The sequence below is a fragment of the Leptopilina heterotoma genome, unplaced genomic scaffold (assembly GCF_015476425.1).
Source record: "Leptopilina heterotoma isolate Lh14 unplaced genomic scaffold, ASM1547642v1 Lhet_80, whole genome shotgun sequence".
Lineage (NCBI taxonomy): Eukaryota > Metazoa > Arthropoda > Insecta > Hymenoptera > Figitidae > Leptopilina > Leptopilina heterotoma.
Window position 1 is genome coordinate 1570713 of NW_025111181.1, and position 21383 is coordinate 1592095.

A 21383-nucleotide genomic window follows, 5' to 3' on the forward strand; every position below is an offset into this window, starting at 1 on the left:
TCAAGGGAAAAAATTTTTTTTTTTTTTTTTCTTTTTTTAATATTTAGAATTTTTCGAAAAGTTTATTTATAGTAAAATTAACTTGTCATCGGTGCTTGAAAAGTTATACCCCTGAGACAAATAAACTTTTGTTCAACTCAAAGAAAATTATATTTCGTTTAAACAAAAATTTTTTTCTGAGTGTTTGAAAAATTATTATTTTTTCTTTGAAAACAAAAAAATTGCAAGAGGCGGAGCGTGGGGGTGGAAAAAAAATTATATTTCGTTCAAACAAAAATTTTTTTCTTAGTGTTTAAAAAATTATTTATTTATTTATTTATTTTTTTTTTTTTGAAAACAAAAAAATTGCGAGAGGCGGAGCGTCGGGGTGGAAGAGAAGGGAAAGGGGGGGGGGATTCGTCGAGGAGAAAAAGAATGCAAAACGCATGGTTCGACCATGAATAGGAACTTTCGCCGGGTTTGTGAGGAGGAAAGAGGAGGAGGACACTCTCCAGCTTGGGCCGTCCCGGTGGGCTTCCGCGGAACACGCGGCCTCCAAGCCACAATTCCACGCATTACGTCGCGCGCCGCCGACCGCGACTGACGTTCGGCACTGTTTCTCGATTATTCTCGATCCTCCTTCGATCATCAACCGAAAAACGACTTTTCAATCTCGATTAACAATGAAATCAAAGGCAGGTACTTAAAAACAAAAATTTTTATTGTCAATCTTTGCTTGAATTGGTAAAAATTTTAAAAAACAGTTTGATAAAATTATAACAGTTGATAAAAAATTTAAAAACAGTTGATAAAATTAAAACCGTTGATATAAATTAAAACCGTTGATTAAGTTATAACAGTTGATTAAATTATATCAGTTGCTAAAATTAAAACGATAAAATTTCAACAGTTGCTAAAATTAAAACCGATAAATTTTCAACAGTTGCTAAAAATTAAAACCGATAAAGTTTCAACTCTTGATAAAATTAAAACAACAAAAATTTTAACAATTAATAAAATGACAGCAATTAATAAAATAATTAATACAATCAATTAATAAAGTTCGCCACCTTTTCTCTACGTTTTCACCAAGTGATAAGTTCTCCAAATTGTTTAAATTAATTAAAATAATAATGTAACCAATAAAAGTTGTTCTCTTGATGTGATTTTATAATTTTATAATTGAAAAATAAAACCTTCTCATTTTTGATATGAGATAATGTAAAATCCGTGACAATAAATCGTTTGAAGAAAAAGTGCGCGAAAATTGTAAATTCAGATGACACTGAAAACAATCGGAATTCGTGGTATTTTAACCCGAAAAGTGGATAAAAATAAAAAACGAAATGTGACAAGAAGGGATTTTTTAAGTGCTAAATAAGTGAATTTTTTTTAAGAATTTTTCCCTCTGAAAAAATGAAGAACCGACCTCGTGGTCCAAATATGAGGAACCCAGGAAAAATGGGTGGTTAGAAAAAAAATAAGTGATTGTGACCAAAGTGTTTCCAATTTAAAAAAAAATAATTTTTAAAGTGAAACAAGTGCTAAGGATTTAAATAAATTTTGTATTCAGGAAGACGTTCGATTTTTGTTTTGCGACAAAAAAAAATTTGCAAATTTGCAACGACGTCACGAAATTTGGTGGAATCGGAGGGGCGGCATTTGGCCGATGGGATGCATCTCCCAGTGGGATCAGTGAGCTGTGGGGAGAATTTTGGTTCCGTTGGTTCCCACGAGTGTGCCGGGCCAATTGGATCGTCATTGGTGCCTCTTCAGGGGTTGAACTCGAGGTACCAAGAAGAAGGCGGTGGCGGCGGGGGTGGAGGCGGAGGTGGCGAAATGAGCGAAGGTGCCGCCGTCGGCGAACTCTGGTGGACCGAGAGACTCGTCGGCGAGGCCCAGGCCGAACATCTTGGCGAACTTGTTCGAACAGGTTGGCGATGGGAAAATTTTCCTTCTCCTTTATTTTTTTGTTGAGGCCTTTGTTTTTTATTTTTTGTTTCTTTGTTGGGTTTTGTTTATTAAAATTCTCGGGAGGAAAAACTGTTTTTTTTTGTTTTTTATTTTTTGGTTTCTTTGTTGGGATTTTTTTACTAAAATTCTCTCGGGACAAAACTTTTTTTTGTTTTTTATTTTTTGTTTCTTTGTTGGGTTTTGTTTATTAAAGTTCTCGCGAGATAAAATTGTTTTTTTTTATTTTCTTTTGTTTTTTGTTTTTTCTTTGTTTTTTTATTAAAATTCTCGCAAGACAAAACTGTTTTTTTTGTTTTTTATTTTTTGTTTCTTTGATGGTTTTTTTTATTAAAATTCTCGCAAGACAAAACTGTTTTTTTTGTTTTTTATTTTTTGTTTCTTTGATGCTTTTATTTATTAAAATTCTCGCGAGATAAAACTGTTTTTTTTTGTTTTTCTTTTGTTTTTCTTTTGTTTTCTTTTTTTGTTTTTTATTTTTTGTTTCTTTTTGGGTTTTGTTTATTAAAATTCTCCAGAGACAAAACTGGTTTTTCTGTTTTTTATTTTTTGTTTCTTTGATGGTTTTATTTATTAAAATTCTCGCGAGATAAAACTGTTTTTTTTTTGTTTTTTATTTTTTGTTTCTTTGATGGTTTTATTTATTAAAATTCTCGCGAGATAAAACTGTTTTTTTTTGTTTTTCTTTTGTTTTTCTTTTGTTTTCTTTTTTTGTTTTTTATTTTTTGTTTCTTTTTGGGTTTTGTTTATTAAAATTCTCCAGAGACAAAACTGGTTTTTCTGTTTTTTATTTTTTGTTTCTTTGATGGTTTTATTTATTAAAATTCTCGCGAGATAAAACTGTTTTTTTTTGTTTTTTATTTTTTGTTTCTTTGATGGTTTTATTTATTAAAATTCTCGCGAGATAAAACTGTTTTTTTGTTTTTCTTTTGTTTTCTTTTTTTGTTTTTTGTTTCTTTTTGGGTTTTGTTTATTAAAATTCTCCAGAGACAAAACTGGTTTTTCTGTTTTTTATTTTTTGTTTCTTTGTTGGGGTTTGTTTACTAAAATTCTCGCGAGACAAAACTGTTTTTTTTTTGTTATTCTTTTGTCTTTTTTTTGTTTTTTATTTTTTGTTTCCTTGTTGGGGTTTATTTATTAAAATTCTCGCGAGACAAACTGTTAACAAGATACGTTAAGTTAACAAGAATCATTCATTTGATTCGAAAATATTTATTATAGGCCTTGTTTGCAAGTTTAAAATTAAATTATGTATTCAAATTATATAGTTGCAATAACGTGTCCCCTTATAGTGGGACGGACCTTTGGAATCCCTCGTATATGTATAATATAAGGGTCTGCTTGCAGAAAGATGTGTATGAAAATTGTATAAAAAAAATGTCTAAGAAAATACTGCAAGCTTTTTTCATTTTTTTTTTTTTTTATTTTTTCTACTTCTTTTCTTTCTTCTCGAATTTAACTAAAGGAAAAGTACGTTTTCAATATTTTTTCTTTTCTCCTTTTTGTACTCTTTTTAACTCTTTTTTTAAGAAAATTTTTTTTAATAATCAAAAGAAAAAATAATTTTAAAAAATAAACTAAATGGAAAAAATCCTTATCAATGTTATACTTTGTTACATCAAAGTGTAACAAACTATAACTATCATAATTTCTCTGATAAATTTGGTTGTTTAGTTTTCCGTTTTCAAGAACTTAATAATAAAAATAAAAAGTCAAAAATCTTCAATTTAAATAAAATATTTTTAATCTAAGTATTTTTTTTTATTAAATTTAAAATTAGAGAAAACTTTTGCTGCAAGTTGAGGTAAAAATCTTTATTTGAAAAAAAAAGTTCAAATGTACAATGAATTTAGAAAAAAATAAATAATAAAGATACTGCTCAAATTAAAAAAAAATTCTTCTCAATTTAAACTTTAGATAAAAAAAAATAAAAAAAACCGAATATTTTTTCAAAATAAGCAAAAATTCTCTTTTTCATATTTAATTGAAAAATATTTATTAAATATCTAACAAAAAGTTTAAATAACTAGTGAAACTCTAGTGAAAAATATTTATTTGCTCAGCTCTAAATTTTAATTACTTAAAATTTAAAAATAACTAAAATTTTTGGTAACGAATTCAAGTAGTGGAATTTTACTATTTTTGTAGTTATTTATATACTAATAATCTTTATCTTATTATTTATAATAATCTACTAATAATTAGGTATTAGAAATTAGTGAAAAAAGATCTACAAGTATTTTCTTTGATCGTGGTAATAATTTAGAGAAAATAATAAAAAAATTATAAATTGCTTTGGTCAAACGTTCAATTTAAAAATTAAAAAAAATGTTAAGAATTGTTATTTTATTTATTTATTTATTTTAATTCCTTGAAAATTAAATATAAAAATCAAGTGAAAAATATTTGATAATATACAGAAACGTGCTTCATTTCGATTCGAAACTGTAACTTCTACAGCGGTAAACTATACACTAGGCAAAAAAGAACTATTAATTAAAGATAAAAAAAAATTAAAAAACATTAAAAAAAATTATTGAATAAAATAAAAAAATATATTTTAAATAAAAAATATTCTAGTATAAAATAAAAGCATTTTTTCTACATCGTCTTGCCCTAAATTCACATGCGCCGAAAAGATACAGATCCTCAACTATTTATATAACTCATTAGCAAAATGTGGTACAACTTATTATTTTTGTGATAATTTTTTTCTTTTTTTTTTTGTTGATATAAACTATCGCCGGAAATTATATAAATACGCCTACTTTTCAGCACTTTGTGTTCTGCTAATTTTGATAAATTTAAATATAAATATAATATGATGTTCGACAAAAAAAAAACGTTCTCAAAGGAATATAAATTCTAAACGAAACGAGACAAAATTCCGCATATAGTGAATTGAATTCTAAATGTAGTAAAAATGTTTTTATTGTACCGGCATAATTTTTTAATTTATTATTAAACTATTATTTAAAAAAATTGAAAAAATAATAAAAAAATTTACTACTCTTTCTCTGAAAAAAAATAATACACCCAGAAGAAAGATATATTTTACTCAGAACCAACTAGACTTTGTATTTGTTCGAAATTTTTATTAGGTTCAAATAAAAGTATTATTTCTATTGAATAAAATTTTTATTTAAATAAATAACCTAGTTGCCTATCAGACAAATATTCATTTATTTGACTCAAATAAATTTTAAGTTTAAATTCTTCTCTGGGTGTAAGTATAAGAACAAAATATTTTTAGTAGTAGGTAAGGAAACGAATTAAAGTTTTTACAATAATTGTTCGTTAATTATGAATAATTAATTAATTGTTAATAATCAATTATTATAAATTATTATTAATTATTATTATACAATTAATTATTTTATTTTACTATATAGTAAATTTATAAATTTAAAAAATTTTTTCTAATACTGTAGTTAATTAATGATAAATTATTTTAATGCTCCTTTCTGTATTTTTTGAAACGAAATTATTTTTCATATATTTTTTTCTCGTATATCTCTGTAAATATATATATGTATATATATTTCCTGTTTTGTATTATTTGAGACTTGAGGCGAAATTTCCCTTTCTTTTTTCATCTTAATCTTCTTAACTTTCTGTCCACGGTAGTTCCCCTCCTTTGACCCTGCCAATTAGCTCGTGCCTAATGAGTACCTACGCACACGTCGTCGCGGCTGCCGCTGTAATAAGGGACAAAAGTCGAGTCGAGGGTCCAAAATCTCGTCAACCACCTGATACTGTGTCCTTAGACAATATATAAATTTTCTCCTAAAAAATACAAATTTCCCATTTTTATCGCTCGTCTCAACACTTTTTAAAAATTATTTATTTCCATTTTGAATAGTAATTTCGTTTATTGCAATTTTTTTACAAAAACAATTTTTTAGTTAATAGTTTATATTCTAACAATTTTTTTATGTTTTGTCTTTTTTTATCATAATTACAAAAAAATGTTGTATTTTTTTTTTATTGTTTTTGTATTTTTTGTTTTTATTTTCTTGTATTGTTTTTTATTGTTTTTTTATTTTTTTATTTTCTGGTATTGTTTTTGTATTTTTTTTGTATTTATGATAATTTTTGTTAAAAATAACAATTATTAAACATTTTTTTTATTTCACAGACATTTTTTTATTTACGCTTCTAGCAAATTTTATTATTTACGTTTATAGAAGGTTACAATTCTTAATGTTACAGGTTCTCCGTATTTTTTGTGTACCCAACTTCCGACTCATTGGAGATCGAATAAAACACTTCCGGGCGCCTTTAAAGTCGTTGCACTTGGAGAAGTGACCGATGGCACTTCGGTGACAATTCGAGCGGGCAATGACGAAAATTGTTGCGCCGAACTTAGAAATGCAACAGCTCATATGAAAAATCAAGTGGCCAAGTTCAATGACCTGAGGTTCGTTGGCAGAAGTGGAAGGGGTAAGTTTTTTCAAAAAGTAATCGCAAAAAAAATTTTCTTTCTAATTTTTTTAAAGTTATTTAAAAATATTTCTTAAAAAAGAAATTAATTTTCTGAATAAAAAAGAAATTAAATTTTCCGAATAAAAAAGAAAATTACATTTTCTGAAAAATATTAATTCCAAAAAAAGAAATTACTTTTATAATGAAAAAAGAATAATATTTTCCAATTAAGAATGAAAACTTTTAATTTCTCGAAGGAAAGAAAAAGAATTTAGTTTTCCAAATGAAGAAAAAAACAGTTAATGACTGTTAAACCGCACATAAGAATTAATCCCTTACACTTAATTTTTTTCGTATATCAAAATCAGCAATAAAGGAGAAAATTACAAAAAAAAAAAAATGAACCGCAATTTTTTTTCATTATCAGTATATTGATAATTTGATTAATTTAATAATTTCTAGCTCGATTAGCATTTTTCTATTTTCATAATAAAAAAAAGAAAAAACAATATACAAATTATAAACGGAAATGTGAAATAAAAGAGAGGAGAATTTTACTGCCGTGTAAAGCCCTTCAGTGAACCCTCTAAAATCACTGTTATTGTAATCATCATCGTCATCAGTCACCCACTCGCTCTTCTCCTGTGTTTCTCTTTCATTTCTCTCTGTATATTCGTGAGTTTCCGCTCCCGCCGCCCCCAGAGTCATTACTCGACGTCCGCCACGAGCCCCAACCGGGTACACGAAACAACTGACCGTTAATCAGAAATCATCGTGGAACCCAGGGAGACCTGAAGTACCTCAAATCTCATTCTCTCAATTTTATACCAAACAAAAACAAAAAAAAAATCGAAAACGAAAAAATTCCGCAAAAATCAAAAAAGCGAATTATAATTTACTATAAATTGAATTTTAGTCACAATTCAGTTTATTAGCTTTTATTTCTTAGAAATATTTCACCACTGCAATAATTTGGAGTATTTCAAGAGAATTTCTTCGAAATTATTTGAGAAAAATGTTCGAAAAAATTTTTTAAAAAAGTTAAAAGAAAATAAAAATTTGTTGAAAATTAACTTAGTGAATTCTGACCAGACTTCGTACTCGATAATTAATTTTAAAAAAGTAGCGTGTTAAGACTGAAAAAAGTAGCTACAAAAAAATTCAATTCGACGACTCAATTTTTTCATCATTTCCAAATTGAATTACACTCAAAAATAGAATAATTTCTTAAAAATAATTATTTAAATATCAATTAATTTTTCCACAGGAATTAAAATATTTTCAATGATTTTAAAGTAAAGCCTTTCGAAATTTAACCATATTTCTAAAAATTAAAACTGTAATTCAATGCAATTATTTTTTTGTTGAAATTTTTAAATAAAAATTATTCAAAACTATAATTATTTTATTCAAAAATAAAAATTTTAATATTATGAAAGTTTTACAACAATTAAAACTTTCAATAAATTTTTTATTACAATAAAATCAAAATTTTTTAAATATTATATTAAATCTTTTAAAATTGAATTATTATTTTAATTATTAACTATTATTATTAAGTAATTATTATTAACTTATAATATTCAATTAATATCAAAAATTTAAACTGAAATTCAATTTTAAGTCAATTTTAATAAAAAAAATTCTACGAGAATTCAATTATTTAAATATGAAAATAAATAATTTATTGAATAATAAAACATTTCTTAAAACTAAATTCTTATAACAAAACTTTATCCAAAAATTTTTTAAGTAATTGAATTTTTTCGAAGAATTCTTTTCCAAAGAATTTCATAAGAGTTTTTGAAGATAATTGAATTCTTGCTACGGATTTTATTAACATTTTTTTAAATAATTGAATTATTGCATAGAAATTTATAAAAAAAATTTGAAAACAATTGAATTCCTGTAAAATTTTTATTATTCATGAAAATAATTTAATCTTTACAACGAATTTTATTGAATTTTTTAAAAATATTTTTAATTTTTTTGGAAATTTTATTAAAAATAATTGAAATTCTGCAATGAGATTTATTAGTTATGAAAAAATTGAATTTTTTCAACGAATTATTAAAAAAAATTTTTAAATAATAGTTGAATTCCTGAGAAGAATTTCATTATGTATGAAAAAAATTGAATCTTTGCAACGAATTATTTAAAATTTTTTTTAAATAATTGAATTCCTGAGAAGAATTTCATTATACATGAAAATAATTGAATCCCTGTAATAAAATTTATAAATTTTATTATAATTTTATTAAAAGATAAATATAATTTCAAGGCGAATTTTCAAAAAAAAATTTTAATAATTGATAATTGAAAATTGTATTTAAAGTAATTGAATTCTTTCGAAGAATTTTATAAAAATCTTTTTAAATAATTGATTTTTTTCGAAGATTTTCATGAAAATTGTGTTTTAAGTAATTGAATTTCTGTTAAAATTTTTATTTATTTTCTTTATTTAAGAGAATAATCTGAAAATTTTTATTATTTAAGAAAATAGCTAATTGCAAATGTTTTCAGAGAATAAAAAATTTTTTTTAATAAATAAATTCTGCTGGGTATTTTTTTCATTAAAATACTGAATAATGAGAATAGTTGAATATCAAAAAATTCTTATAAATAATTGAATCCTTTGAAAGAATTTTATTAAAATCTTTTTTGAATTCTATTTAAGAATATTATTTAAATTTTTGAGAATAATTTTCTTATTCCTAACGAATCTAAAGTAGGGCAAACTCTTAAACATGGAGAAAAAGTATCTTTTAATGTCACAAATCTAAAAAAAAAGTATCAAAATAGTAGCAAATCGTAAAAAAGTAGTAAAATAGTAGGTTTTAGTAGATGAGTAGATACGAAACTTGTCTGACAGAAACATTCTTCAAAAATTACCTGGAAACTTTTTACCTTTATTATGTAAAAGTACAAAAAAGAAATTTATGTAAAATGTGAAATAAATTAAATTAAATGCAAAAAAACATGTTTTTGGAAATTTAAAATTTTTTTTTAACAACTTTCTAAATCTGAAGTAGTAAAAATTTTTACTAATTTGAATTAGTGATTGACTTTTTGCTTTTAAATTAGTAAAGTTTACTAAATAAATAATAATTTCTACTAATTCATAATTTTTACTAATTTAGTAAAGTTTACTAAATAAATAGTAATTTCTACTAATTTATAATTTTTACTAATTTAGTAAAGTTCACTAAATAAACAGTAATTTCTCCAAATTTACAATTTTTACTAATTTAGTAAAGTTCACTAAATAAACAGTAATTTCTACTAATTTACAATTTTTACTAATTTAGTAAAGTTCACTAAATAAATAATAATTTCTACTAATTTATTAGTGAAATTTACTAATTCAAAATCAAAAAGTCAAATTCACTAATTCAAATTAGTAAACATTTTTGCTAATTCAAATTTAAAGAGAAGATTATGAAAATTTCTAATCATGCCTATAATCGTAAACAATGAAAACAAGCGAAAAACATGAGATTATTGAAAATAAATCTTGTAACTATGTACATGAGTCATAGGCACTTTTCGTTGATAAGCAAATATATTGAAAACGAGTGAGCTCTATTGAATAGAATAATAGACGCGCGACCATGGAAATCCAATTTGAGTGGAATGACAGTTATTTAGCGTGTAGCCGGACAGATTTTGTAAGGTCCGATGAGTGTTGAGCCCTTCGAATCCAAAAGCGATGAACTATGGATTGACGGACGAACCATAACCGGTCGAGTGTTCTATTCGCATATAGCACGTTAGCGAATAGCGCATTATTTATCTTTCTCGTGGTTTTGTCATTTTCGTTCTGCATTTACTATACATTTCTGGATATATCCCGAAATAAAAAAAAGTCTCAAAAAATGACTGACTGATAAATATTTCCCATCACACTTTCTTTTATAACAATTGTTGTACATTTTTTTTTTTTTTTTGTTTGTTTGTTTGCTAACCCTCGACGATAATCCGTAAATTCCCAATCACGTCAATTGACCAAAACGCCCATGGCACATTACGTAATACGACCACGACACCCGGATCGGATCATTCCGATGCTTTATTATTAGTTTAATTGCTTTGATTTTAACGATTGACACTTTGATCGATGAAAGGATCCTAAGACCACGGAGAAATGAAAATTAATAACTTTTAAATGGTTCGATAAAAAATTTTCCCTTTTGGAATTTTTCTAAATTATAATTTATAATAATTTTTAGATACTAAAAAAAAGGGGAATTAAATTTTTAAAATCATGAGAAAATTATCGATATAGAGAAATTTTGTTGTTTAAATTTTGGGATTTTATTTAATAAATTCATAATGAATGTAATTTGCTGTTGATTATAATTTTATTATTTATAATGTAGTGTACTGCTTGGTAATTTAATAACCCTGAAAATTAGGGAATAAATAGTAGTCGGATTAGGAGCGGAATATATATCACAAAAGGGAAATGGAGGGCATTTAAACAGAGAGATGTGAAGGATTGGGGAGGCCTGAATCACTGATGGAGTTAATGGATTATGCAGGCATAATGCAGGAGAAAGATGCATATGTCAGTTCATTGATAAAAAAAAAGACAGAGAGAGCTTCATTACATTTTCTATCGAATTTTCAATTTATCAATATTTTAATTCTTCATGAATACCGGACTCTATTCAATTTACATTTTACGAAAATATATATTCATCAATGGAAAATCTATAGAGAAAGAAAAAAAACTAATTCTAACAATTGAACCTATTTCCTAATACGTGAATTAAGTTTCCTTCGAAATCCATTTGGGTATTTTTAATACAGGGTTGCAACAATAATTTAATTTTGTTTTTCCTTGACATTTCAAAATTTTGAATTTTTCCCTAACCCTAAAGAATATTCTGATTCAATTTTACGATATTCTGATTATTAAGAAATAATTCTTCAATTAAATATATTGCATTAAAAATAAAAACTTCAAATAATTTAAAAAGAAATTTTAATTCAACTTTTTTCAAAAAAATTAATTCTACAGAATTGAAAGTTAAAAGTAATAAAAATTCAAATCTTCCAAAATTTGAATTAGAAACCTTTTCAAAATCCAATTATTTCTAAATTATTTTATTTATCTTAATTATTTTCAGTTTTCACGCTACAATGCTTTTGATGTTCAATTTATAATCTAAAATTTTAACTGAAATTCATTTTCAAATCAATATTCATAAGAAAATTCTACGAGAATTGAATTATTTAAATACAAAAATAAATAATTTATTGAATAATTGAATATACTACTTAAAAGTGATTTCTCATAAAGAATTTCATCAACAAATTTTTAAATAATTGAATTCTTTTGATGAATTTTGAAACCAATTTTTAAGAATATTTACATTTTTCGGGAAAATCGATTAAAATTATTACAAATAATTGAAATTCTGCTATGAATTTTATTATTTCGGTAAACAATTGAATTCCTAAAAAGAATTTTATTGTTTATAAAAATAATTGAATTCCTGTTAAAATATTTTATTATTTATAGAAATAATTGAGATGAATTTTATTAAAATTTTGTTTTAAATAATTGAATTCTTTTGGAAAATTTTCTTTTAAATTATTGAAAATAATTGAATTGTTCTCGAAGAATTTTATTAAAATTTTTTTAAATAATTAAATTCTTTTGGTAGATTTTATGAAAATAGTATATATTGCATTGCGAGAAATTTTATAAAATAATTGAGATTTTGACATGAATTTTATTAAAGTTTTTAGAAAATAATTGAATTTTGTCGAATAATTTTGTTATATTTATGAAGATAATTGAATTCTTAACGAGTATTTTTTAAATAATTGAATTCTCATAAAGAATTTAATCAACTAATTTTTAAATAATTCAATTCTTTCGACGAATTTTTCAAAAATTTTTAAAAAATAATTGCATTTTTCGGGGAATTCTATTAAAATTGTGTTGAGAATAATTGAAATTTTGCAATCAGCTTTATTATTTATGAAAATAATTGAATTATTGCAAATAAATTGATAAAAAATTTGTAAATATTTTAATTCTTTTGGAAAATATTATTGAAATAGTAGATATTGAAAATAATTGAATTCTTTTGGAAAATTTTTTTGAAATTATTGAAAATAATTGAATTGTTTACGAAGAATTTCATTAAAATTTTTTTAAATAATTAAATTCTTTTGGTAGATTTTATGAAAATAGTACAGATATTGCATTGTGAAAAATTTTATAAAATAATTGAAATTTTGAAATGAATTTTATTAAAGTTTGAGAAAATAATTAAATTTTGGCTAAGAATTTTGCTACATTTATGAAGATAATTGAATTCTTGACAAGTATTTTTTAAATAATTGAATTCTCATAAAGAATTTAATCAACTAATTTTTAAATAATTGAATTCTTTCGACGATTTTTAATAAAATTTTTAAAAATAATTGCATTTTTCATGGAATTCTATTAAAATTGGATTAAAAATATTTGAAATTCTGCAATGACTTTTATTATCTATGAAATAAATTAAATTTCTAAAAAAAATTTTGTTATTTCTGTAAATAATTGAATTCTTGTAAAAAAATTTATAAAATTTGAAAATAATTGAAGTATTGCGATAAAATTTTTTAAAAAATTTGAAAATAATTAAATTCCTGTGAAATTTTTAAAACGTAAATAATCAAATATTTACGTAGAATTTTATTAAATATTTTTTTAAATAATTGAATTCTTTTGGAAAATTTTATTAAAAAAGCAGATATTGAAAATCATTGACTTAAGGAAAATTTTTGAAAATAATTGAAATTTGACCAAGAATTTTATCAAAGCTTTTGAAAATAATTGAATTTTGAAGAAGAATTTTATTTATTTATAAAAATAATTGAAATTTTGAGGAGAATTTAAAAAAATTTTTGAACATAATTGAATTTCAGCGAAGAATTTTTATTACCTTTTTAAAATAATTGAATTTTTGCAATCATTTGTAACTTCTCCAAAGTTTAAATTTTTTAAGTGTTTTTAACTAAAATTCTTCTATAGACCCATTATTTTTAATAATTAATTAAATGTATATTAAAAAATTTCAGAAGTAGTTGAATTATTAAAATTTTTCAAAAATCTAAGTTCTTTACAATTTCTAATTAAATTAATTCAAAAATGAAATTTTCTAAAAGTTCAAATTAAAACATTTTGCAGATCATCTATTTATGAAAATTGTAAACTTATCGCTTTTAAAATTCAATTCAGAAGATTTCTATGAAATTTATTTTTCTTCTCCAGATTACAAAACTAATTAATTTTTTCCCCAACTTTTTCTAACAGAGTTTCTCTTCTGTTTTTAATTTTTTTTCCAGAATTGTTATTATTTCAAGTAGAAAGTAATTTCTGAAATTTTCGTCGAAACAAATTAGTAATATACATTTATGAGTATTGATAATAATAATAATAATATATTTGTGTATCATTCACTGAAAATGATTTTCATCTCATATCCTGTCAATTAACTATTCAATCAATCCATTTAATAAACCTTTCCATCCATTTAGAGAATAGTCAATTCAAATCTTGATGATTTGTTTTTCACATACGGGGAATCATATCGTTTCTCGATTTACCAATAACGTATTGCTTTTTCAATGTTTGAAAAATGGTGAAAAAGTAATTAAATTTAAGTGCTGGATTCTAAACCATAGAAACTGACTCAATTATCGCTTTTAATGATTTTTGTTTAAACTGTTTATTTTTTAAGAAATCGATTATAAATTATTAAGAGCTTAAGAGAATTTAAGGGAAAGGGGATTAATGGAAAAAAATGATTTGGTAATGCTTTACGAAGGGGGGGTCTTCTCTTGGCCTTTAATTAGTATTCTACCACAGTCCATATATCTGCGGGAACGGAATATTATCGTCGATAGTAATTATTTGACAATTCCAGGAGACATCCTGTTGTGTGACTCTGTGTTCATATCTCTGTTACCTCCCCCCCCAACTTGTCCCTTTTACTGAGAGTGGTACATCATTCCCCTCTCACCTATCTGCCTTCAAAACCCCTTCCTCCCTCCCCTATCCTCCTAGCCTAGTTGTCCCGACCGGTAGTTTCATCCCCATCCAGGCCACCACTCGCCACGAGTATTAACGGATGGTTTCGAGTGGTTTTGGGCGGTTGTGCTTTGCTACAATGGTGTGGGATGACGTTCATCTCATCTCGGTGTTGCACTAATACTGCTACACACAGTGAGTGAGTGGAAGAGAGAAACACATAGAGGAGAAATTCTAGATACATCGCACTCGAGCGTGGTGCCGCACGTTATAGGTGCCACATACGCGTGGCCCGATTTTGTCTCTGCCTGTCCATCCGTCGCTCTGTCCAACCGTTCCGTTTGTCGTTTCGCGAATGCATAGGCCGCCTGGTCCTGTCTCTGCAGATGACCGTTCCCATCATCGAGTATTAACCGCAGGTCCATGCACGGGGCTGCTGTGCGACATTATTAGCCCCAAATGCGATGAACTCGGCAATGGATGACGTTTTCCGTTAGCAGTTGAAAATCTACCTCTTGACATGTAACTCATTTTATTCCATCTATTATAGTAGAAATGAGTTTTTTTCACAAATTTATTTTATTACTATACACAAATTTGCACTCTAGTGGGAAATTAATTCCCCGTGGAATGGGAATTAATTTTCTGTCGAACTTATCGCAATGAAATAAAATTTGGAATTTGGGGAAAAAGCTTATTAGAGATCAGTAGAAGAAAGTTTAATTGGAATTTGGGGGAAAAAGCTTATTAAAGATCAGTAGAAGAAAGTTTAATTTTTAATAACAGTGATACCGAGATATTTTTAGAACGTTTCATGTCCGCTACATAACGGCTTAACAACGTCCAATGTTCTAAAAAAGTTTTTAGAACATAACACGTTTTTAAGACGTTATGTAGCGGAGGTACAGGATAATGGTGCCAGTTTTGGGTTCTTTAAATTCTCAGGCTAATTTTCCTTGAAACTGAGTTTCTTAATTAATGTTTACTGAGATGAATCGATAACTGATTTTATCACCTTTGACGGTGAAACTCTTTTTACTATGTGTTTCAACTGACGACTTGTTTTGATGATTTTTCCAGATGCTACGAAACATCCTGATGGATATTCTTTAATTCTCTGGATATAAATTTTTCTTCTACTGACCATAAATAATTTGTGTTTAATGAACCACTGATTAAATTTCAGGTTGCTGCTAAGCACCTTAATAACAATTCGCTGATTTACTGAATGTAAAATTTTCTTCTACTGATCCTTAATAAGTTTTGTTTAACAAATTTGTGAGTCTCCTTCGAAGCGTCATGATCACATCCGCCGTTTGATGATAATTCGCGTATGCACTGAATGTAAAATTTTCTTCTACTGATCTTTGATAAGTTTTGTTTTACTAATATTGATTTTGAGTCTCCTTTGAAGTACCATGATGACATCCATAGTGAAAGACATCTATCGGATTAATCTTCGATTATATTTGGGAGTTCTTCTATTCTTGTTGATATTCCTTCCACATCTCTTGTACAACTGATCTCCTCAAGAGGTTTTCTTGATCTGATCCTCTCCTCACTTTTGCATCTTCTTTCTTCTTCTTCGTCACTTCGATTTCCGTCTCCTCCTCACCTAGCTGAAAAACTTTATTATTAAGATTGTTATAGAACCATCAGTGTGAATCGTCTCTCTGAATTTATTAAATTGCATATAGAGATCCTGTTCTACTTTATAATACACGTGTTGTTTACATTTTATATGCTGATAAAAATACTACGTCGTATTATTACAATTTGTTGAAGTTCTCAATTGTTGTCACAACTGGTGTGTAATTTTTTGTTAGACATTTTTGATAAACTAGATTGATTCATTGAGTAAGAAAGCGTTTTGCAATTTCGTCTTCAATTTCAAATTGCAATTTGCTAAATTTTGAGAATAGTTCTCCTCAGAAAAGTTATTATTTTCGAGAAGTAGTTGTACAATGACATGTAAATTGCATGAAAACATGTCCACACCTTGGCACATAGGCCAAGATGCATGAATTTATAATTTGAAGTGAGAGAGAGAGAGACAAGAGCGGCGTTCTCCAATGGGGTAATAGGGGAATGAAGGCTTCCAAAGGGAGGTGGAGCACTCGTGTGCATATATCATTGACGAAGGTCTCGAGGTTGAAGGTCCGGTATATTAATTCCCTCTCCATAAATGTCCGACGGAGAGATTGACTACACGCTCTTAAACGACCCGTCGCTCGCTAATATGCATTTGGTAATTCACCGCTCCCAACTTCTTATATATACTTCAAGATGGAACGTCTACCGTTCTTCACTTGAGGTGTAAACCATCAAGCGAGTTTCTTCTTTATAACAATTCAGAGGACCCTCAGAAGCACATCAACTAAAGATGGACAGTTCAAAGACATTTAGGAACATTGTTTTTTCGCCTAAATCTACGAGGTGCTAAACGTTCCCTCAATCTAAGAGAACAATACACCTTTTAACCCTCTGCCCAAAAAAAAAGAAACTCGACTCCTCGAAAAGAAACTGACAATAAAATATCAAACACCATTCTTAACATTTCACATAAATTTCAATTTTATTTTATTCTATTTCCAATGTCAACTTCTTTTGTATATGAGGAATCTAATTTTATGAACAGAATTCCAAAAAACAAAATGCTATTAAAATATTACGATAGCGGAAATAGCTGAACAGAAAGAATAATTCCTCGTCGGTCTGAATGTATAATGATTAATGGATTTTCATAAACTCTTTTCAATTGCTGGTTAAAGTGAAATTACCTGTCAGATATAAATTTACCAGAGGGTATATAGCTTAACCCTGAAACCGTAATAGTTTTAAATGGCAAAGAAGAATTATTTACGAATGTTGATAATTATTTACTAATGTATTTAAAAAAGATCAGGGACGCATATTTCTTTGACAATTCTTAAAAAACATTGTTGAAAATTGAAAAAAAATTCTAATTTTTATTTTACATTTAAATAGAGGAATAAAAATCGAATTGGAAAATTTTGATGAGATCAATATGTTGGACATGAAAACATTCTTTTAGGCAAAACGCATCGCGTACAAGTTTGTCGGAATGGCGTAAACGTCAACGATTTGTAATTGTCTCCCCTTGGTCCACCCTGAACCACCCCGTTGTGTCTGTCAACATGATAACCGGCATCAAACACCCCTGATCCCGCCACCCCCGGGAACTGCAACTGACTGCAAAGCGGTACGGCGTTATATTCTAGTTATATCCCACCTCTGACCCCCTGACTCTCTCGATTCTGATCCTGCGGTATCATCGCTCTCGCCGTGCTCATTGTCCTATTCACATTTCACCATTATTCTCTTCTCAAAAAATTCTTTTTAACGTTTTTTTAGTTTTTCTAAATAAGAATGTGTTGCTCTATATAGTTTTTTAAGGAGTTGTCTGTTTAGTATTTTCACTATCTTTTGGTAATTTTTACAACTCTGAATCAAGAATTTTTAATGTACCTCAACAACGTCTTTTTTTCGACTTGAATTTCGGTGGACATCATATCTTAAGGATGGTTCATGTAAAATTAGTTCATAAAACTAACATTATCTTCTGTTAGAGTCATCTCCAATTTTACTTAATTGTTTTGATGATTTTTCCAAATACTACGAAGCATCTTGATGACTATTCTTTAATCCACTGGATATAAAATTTTCTTCTACTGACCTTTAATAAGTTTTTTAAAAAATGTTTGAGCGATTAATTTGATTCTACTTCGGAGCACTTTGGTGACAATTCGCTGAATGTAAAACTTTCTTCTACTGATCCTGAATAAGTTTTGTTTAACAAATGTTTTAGCGATTAATTTTGAGTCTTCTCGTCATGGTGTTTCTACTTCGAAAAACCATGATGATATCCATAGTGAAAAACATTTATCGGATCCATCCAAGATTGTATTTGGGAGGTCATCTGTTCTTGTTGATCTTCCTTCGACATCTCTTGTACGACTGACCTCCTCAAGGGGTTCTCTTGATCTGATCCTCTCCTCACCTTTGAATCTTACTTCTTCTTCGTCACTACAGCTTCTGACTCCTGCTCACCTAGCTGAAAATCTTTATAATAAAAATTAATTACTAAAGAATTCTGTTTTCATAAAAATGAAACCCATTAATTTTTGCAAAATGTTTCTTGCAACAAAACTATTGATAAATTCCTCCTTGTATTTTTTTTAATTGAAACTATTTTATTACAGGGAAGAGTTTCAGTATAACGATAACGGTATCGACAACTCCACCTCAAGTAGCAACGTACACGCGTGCAATCAAAGTGACTGTCGATGGACCACGAGAACCTCGATCCAAGACGAGTGAGTATAAAATAGGTACATAACTAATGGTACTTTAAAATTTATAGAATTTATAGTGTTTCGTATATAATAATGGACATTCAGTTGTATATCGAGGAGCAATACATGAAATTATTTGGTAGAATATGCATCGATAATAATTTACAGAAAATCCCATGTAGGTAGTAAATGGAAGTCATTATCGAACAGATGGTCAGTATATAGGAGATGATGCAGTTGACCGACGTGCGGCGCGTGGTGCAGCGTATTCCTTTTAAACCTATTCACGTTTTCACAGCGCGTGCTTTTACACGCGCGCACATAACTATCTACAACTATCTGTACAAGTGGCCTTTATGATTTACATGCACACTGAATCGCCTCTTCCTTTACACGAACTAAAGACAATTTATATTTTAAATTCAAAAAAGTGCATTTTTTATCAACCACCATATTTCTTGTCCTAAAAAATGTGCGTCTTTAAAAAAGATGAAAAATACTTCACCTTTTTTCTGAAGTGACATAGACATAAGTAAAAAAAAAAGCGTCAAATTATTATTTTCGATAAAAGTGATTGACACAAACATGAGCATTACTCTTCGCTACTTTAACGCAATGATGAATCTCCAATGCCCTTTTGCTTTGGGACGAAAAACAAAAAAAATTGCTGTCGTTTCGATATCTGATTAATAGACGCTGTCGACTCGACCGCGAGAGAGTCCGCGGCCTGGTTTTGTGGCCATTTCGCATTTGCCAGGATAAAGTATTGATGATCCAAAACGATTTGCTATTCTAGTTCACATATCGTCAAAAAAAAAACTATAAACCGTTCCAGAACAAAGGAACCTTTACACAAATTTTATTTCATTTTTATGTATACCCCATTCCACAATAAAATAAAAATGATATATTGTTTTTTTAAAATCCGCTAAAAGCAAACTAAAAAAAAATGTTCTCTCTAGGAAGAAAAAATAATAATTGATATTCAAATATTAATGGAATTTGAAAAAAAATTTATCTATACGTAAACGTTTGCATTCGTAAATTTTGAAGTCAATGCACTATTGTAGTAGTGCATTAACCCTTTTTTTCAATTTCGGGGACTTTGATTCGCACATGGTTATATAAAACAGGATGCGGAAGTAAAAAAATATGCTCAGCAGCTCAATATCGTGAAAAATTAACGTGTGCGCAATAACATAAGACTGTGGGTGTATTTTCGCATATTGAATAATATAATAAAAATTAATAATCGTCCGCACGCGACTACCCTCCTATTTTCTCTCTCTTTTCTTCTGACGCACACATACATGCATGGAAGAAATTCGACCCTTTCGTGGTAAAACCGACTCAGAATAGAATATATATATATACAAACTCAAATTGCCGAAATTATATCGTACAATAAGAAAATAGAGTAAAGGTAAACTAGTTTTTAGAAGAGAAAACAAAATAGTGAAACGATTTTGGTATATAAATATGTATACATATATATGTGGAATAACAAAAAGGATCGGGAGTTGGGACAATTATATGCGAATATAATGATAGGTAGCAGGTGTTTGCAGACCTCAGCGTCACATTGTTCTCGTACAATGAAGCGTCGGTTGTTGGCCGACGGCAACTTGTACACGGTATTACATTGTTTAGATGCGTGATCGCAAATACCCCCCTCCTCTTCTCCCTCTCCACAGTCACTGTGTATGCAATATGCTGTCCTTCGTGTCTTTCTGACAGACTGTCAAAATTTCTTTTTATTTTTACAGTTCGTCAAACTTGTAGCCGTTGAATCTTTGGGGAGACGTAATCTTTTATTTTGCCCGACTAGGTGAAACAATAATGAGACTTAGATTATCTCGAGACGTTCGAAAATAATATGCCAGTGAGGAGGAATAATATCCCTCTCCACATTTTTTGGTATTCGATATTTTTTAGTTTGTTAAATCCGTTCTCGTTACTTTAATTAATTAGATTAAATAAATTTGGTTGTTTCGATGATTTTTCCAGATGTTACGAAGCATCTTAATAACGATTCTTTAATTCACTGGATATAAAATTTTCTTCTACTGATCATTAATAATTTTGGTTTAACAAACCATTGATTTAATTTCAGGTTGCTGCTAAGCACCTTGATGACAATTCGCTGATTCACTGGATAAAATTTTCTTCTACTGATCTTTAATAAGTTTTGTTTAACAAATGTTTGAGTGATTGATTTTAAGTCTACTTCGAAGCACCATGATGACATCCATAGTGAAAGACTTCTATCCGATTCATCTTCGATTATATTTGGAAGTTCATCTGTTCTTGATGATCTTCTTTCCACATCTCTTGTACGACTGACCTCCTCAAGGGGTTCTCTTGATCTGATCCACTCCTCACCTTTGTATCTTCCTTCTTCTTCTTCTCCTTCTTTTTCTTCTTCACTTCGACTTCAGTCTCCTGGACAAGTTCCTAAAAAAATGCTAAAATTAATTAATTAATATGAAAACAAAAATTGAAGTGGATGCATTTGCTTTGAATGACGCGAATTGAAAAAAAAATTATCAGGAGTAATCTAGAATTTTGTGGAGTATTAATTTTCCGTCCAGAGAATCTGTCAGGATGAAAAATAAAGTTTGAATGACAGAAGGGAAATGGAGAGGGAAACAAGAAAA

At 27.7% G+C, this 21383-nt stretch overlaps 1 protein-coding gene across 3 annotated transcripts in view; it reads left to right on the forward strand.

Moving 5' to 3' along the window:
• Positions 1-406: 406 nt before the first annotated feature.
• LOC122511120 (protein lozenge-like) overlaps positions 407-21383 on the forward strand; it is a 46797-nt gene continuing 25820 nt past the window's right edge. The window contains exons 1-3 of one of the 3 annotated variants that reach the window (XM_043626181.1): positions 407-1912; positions 6163-6393; positions 18634-18762. In XM_043626181.1, the coding sequence (XP_043482116.1) occupies positions 1654-1912; positions 6163-6393; positions 18634-18762 (619 nt within the window). In that variant the 5' untranslated portion in view covers positions 407-1653. The remainder of the gene's footprint in view (positions 1913-6162; positions 6394-18633; positions 18763-21383) is intronic. The other 2 variants (XM_043626183.1, XM_043626182.1) reach the window with 2 other exon arrangements.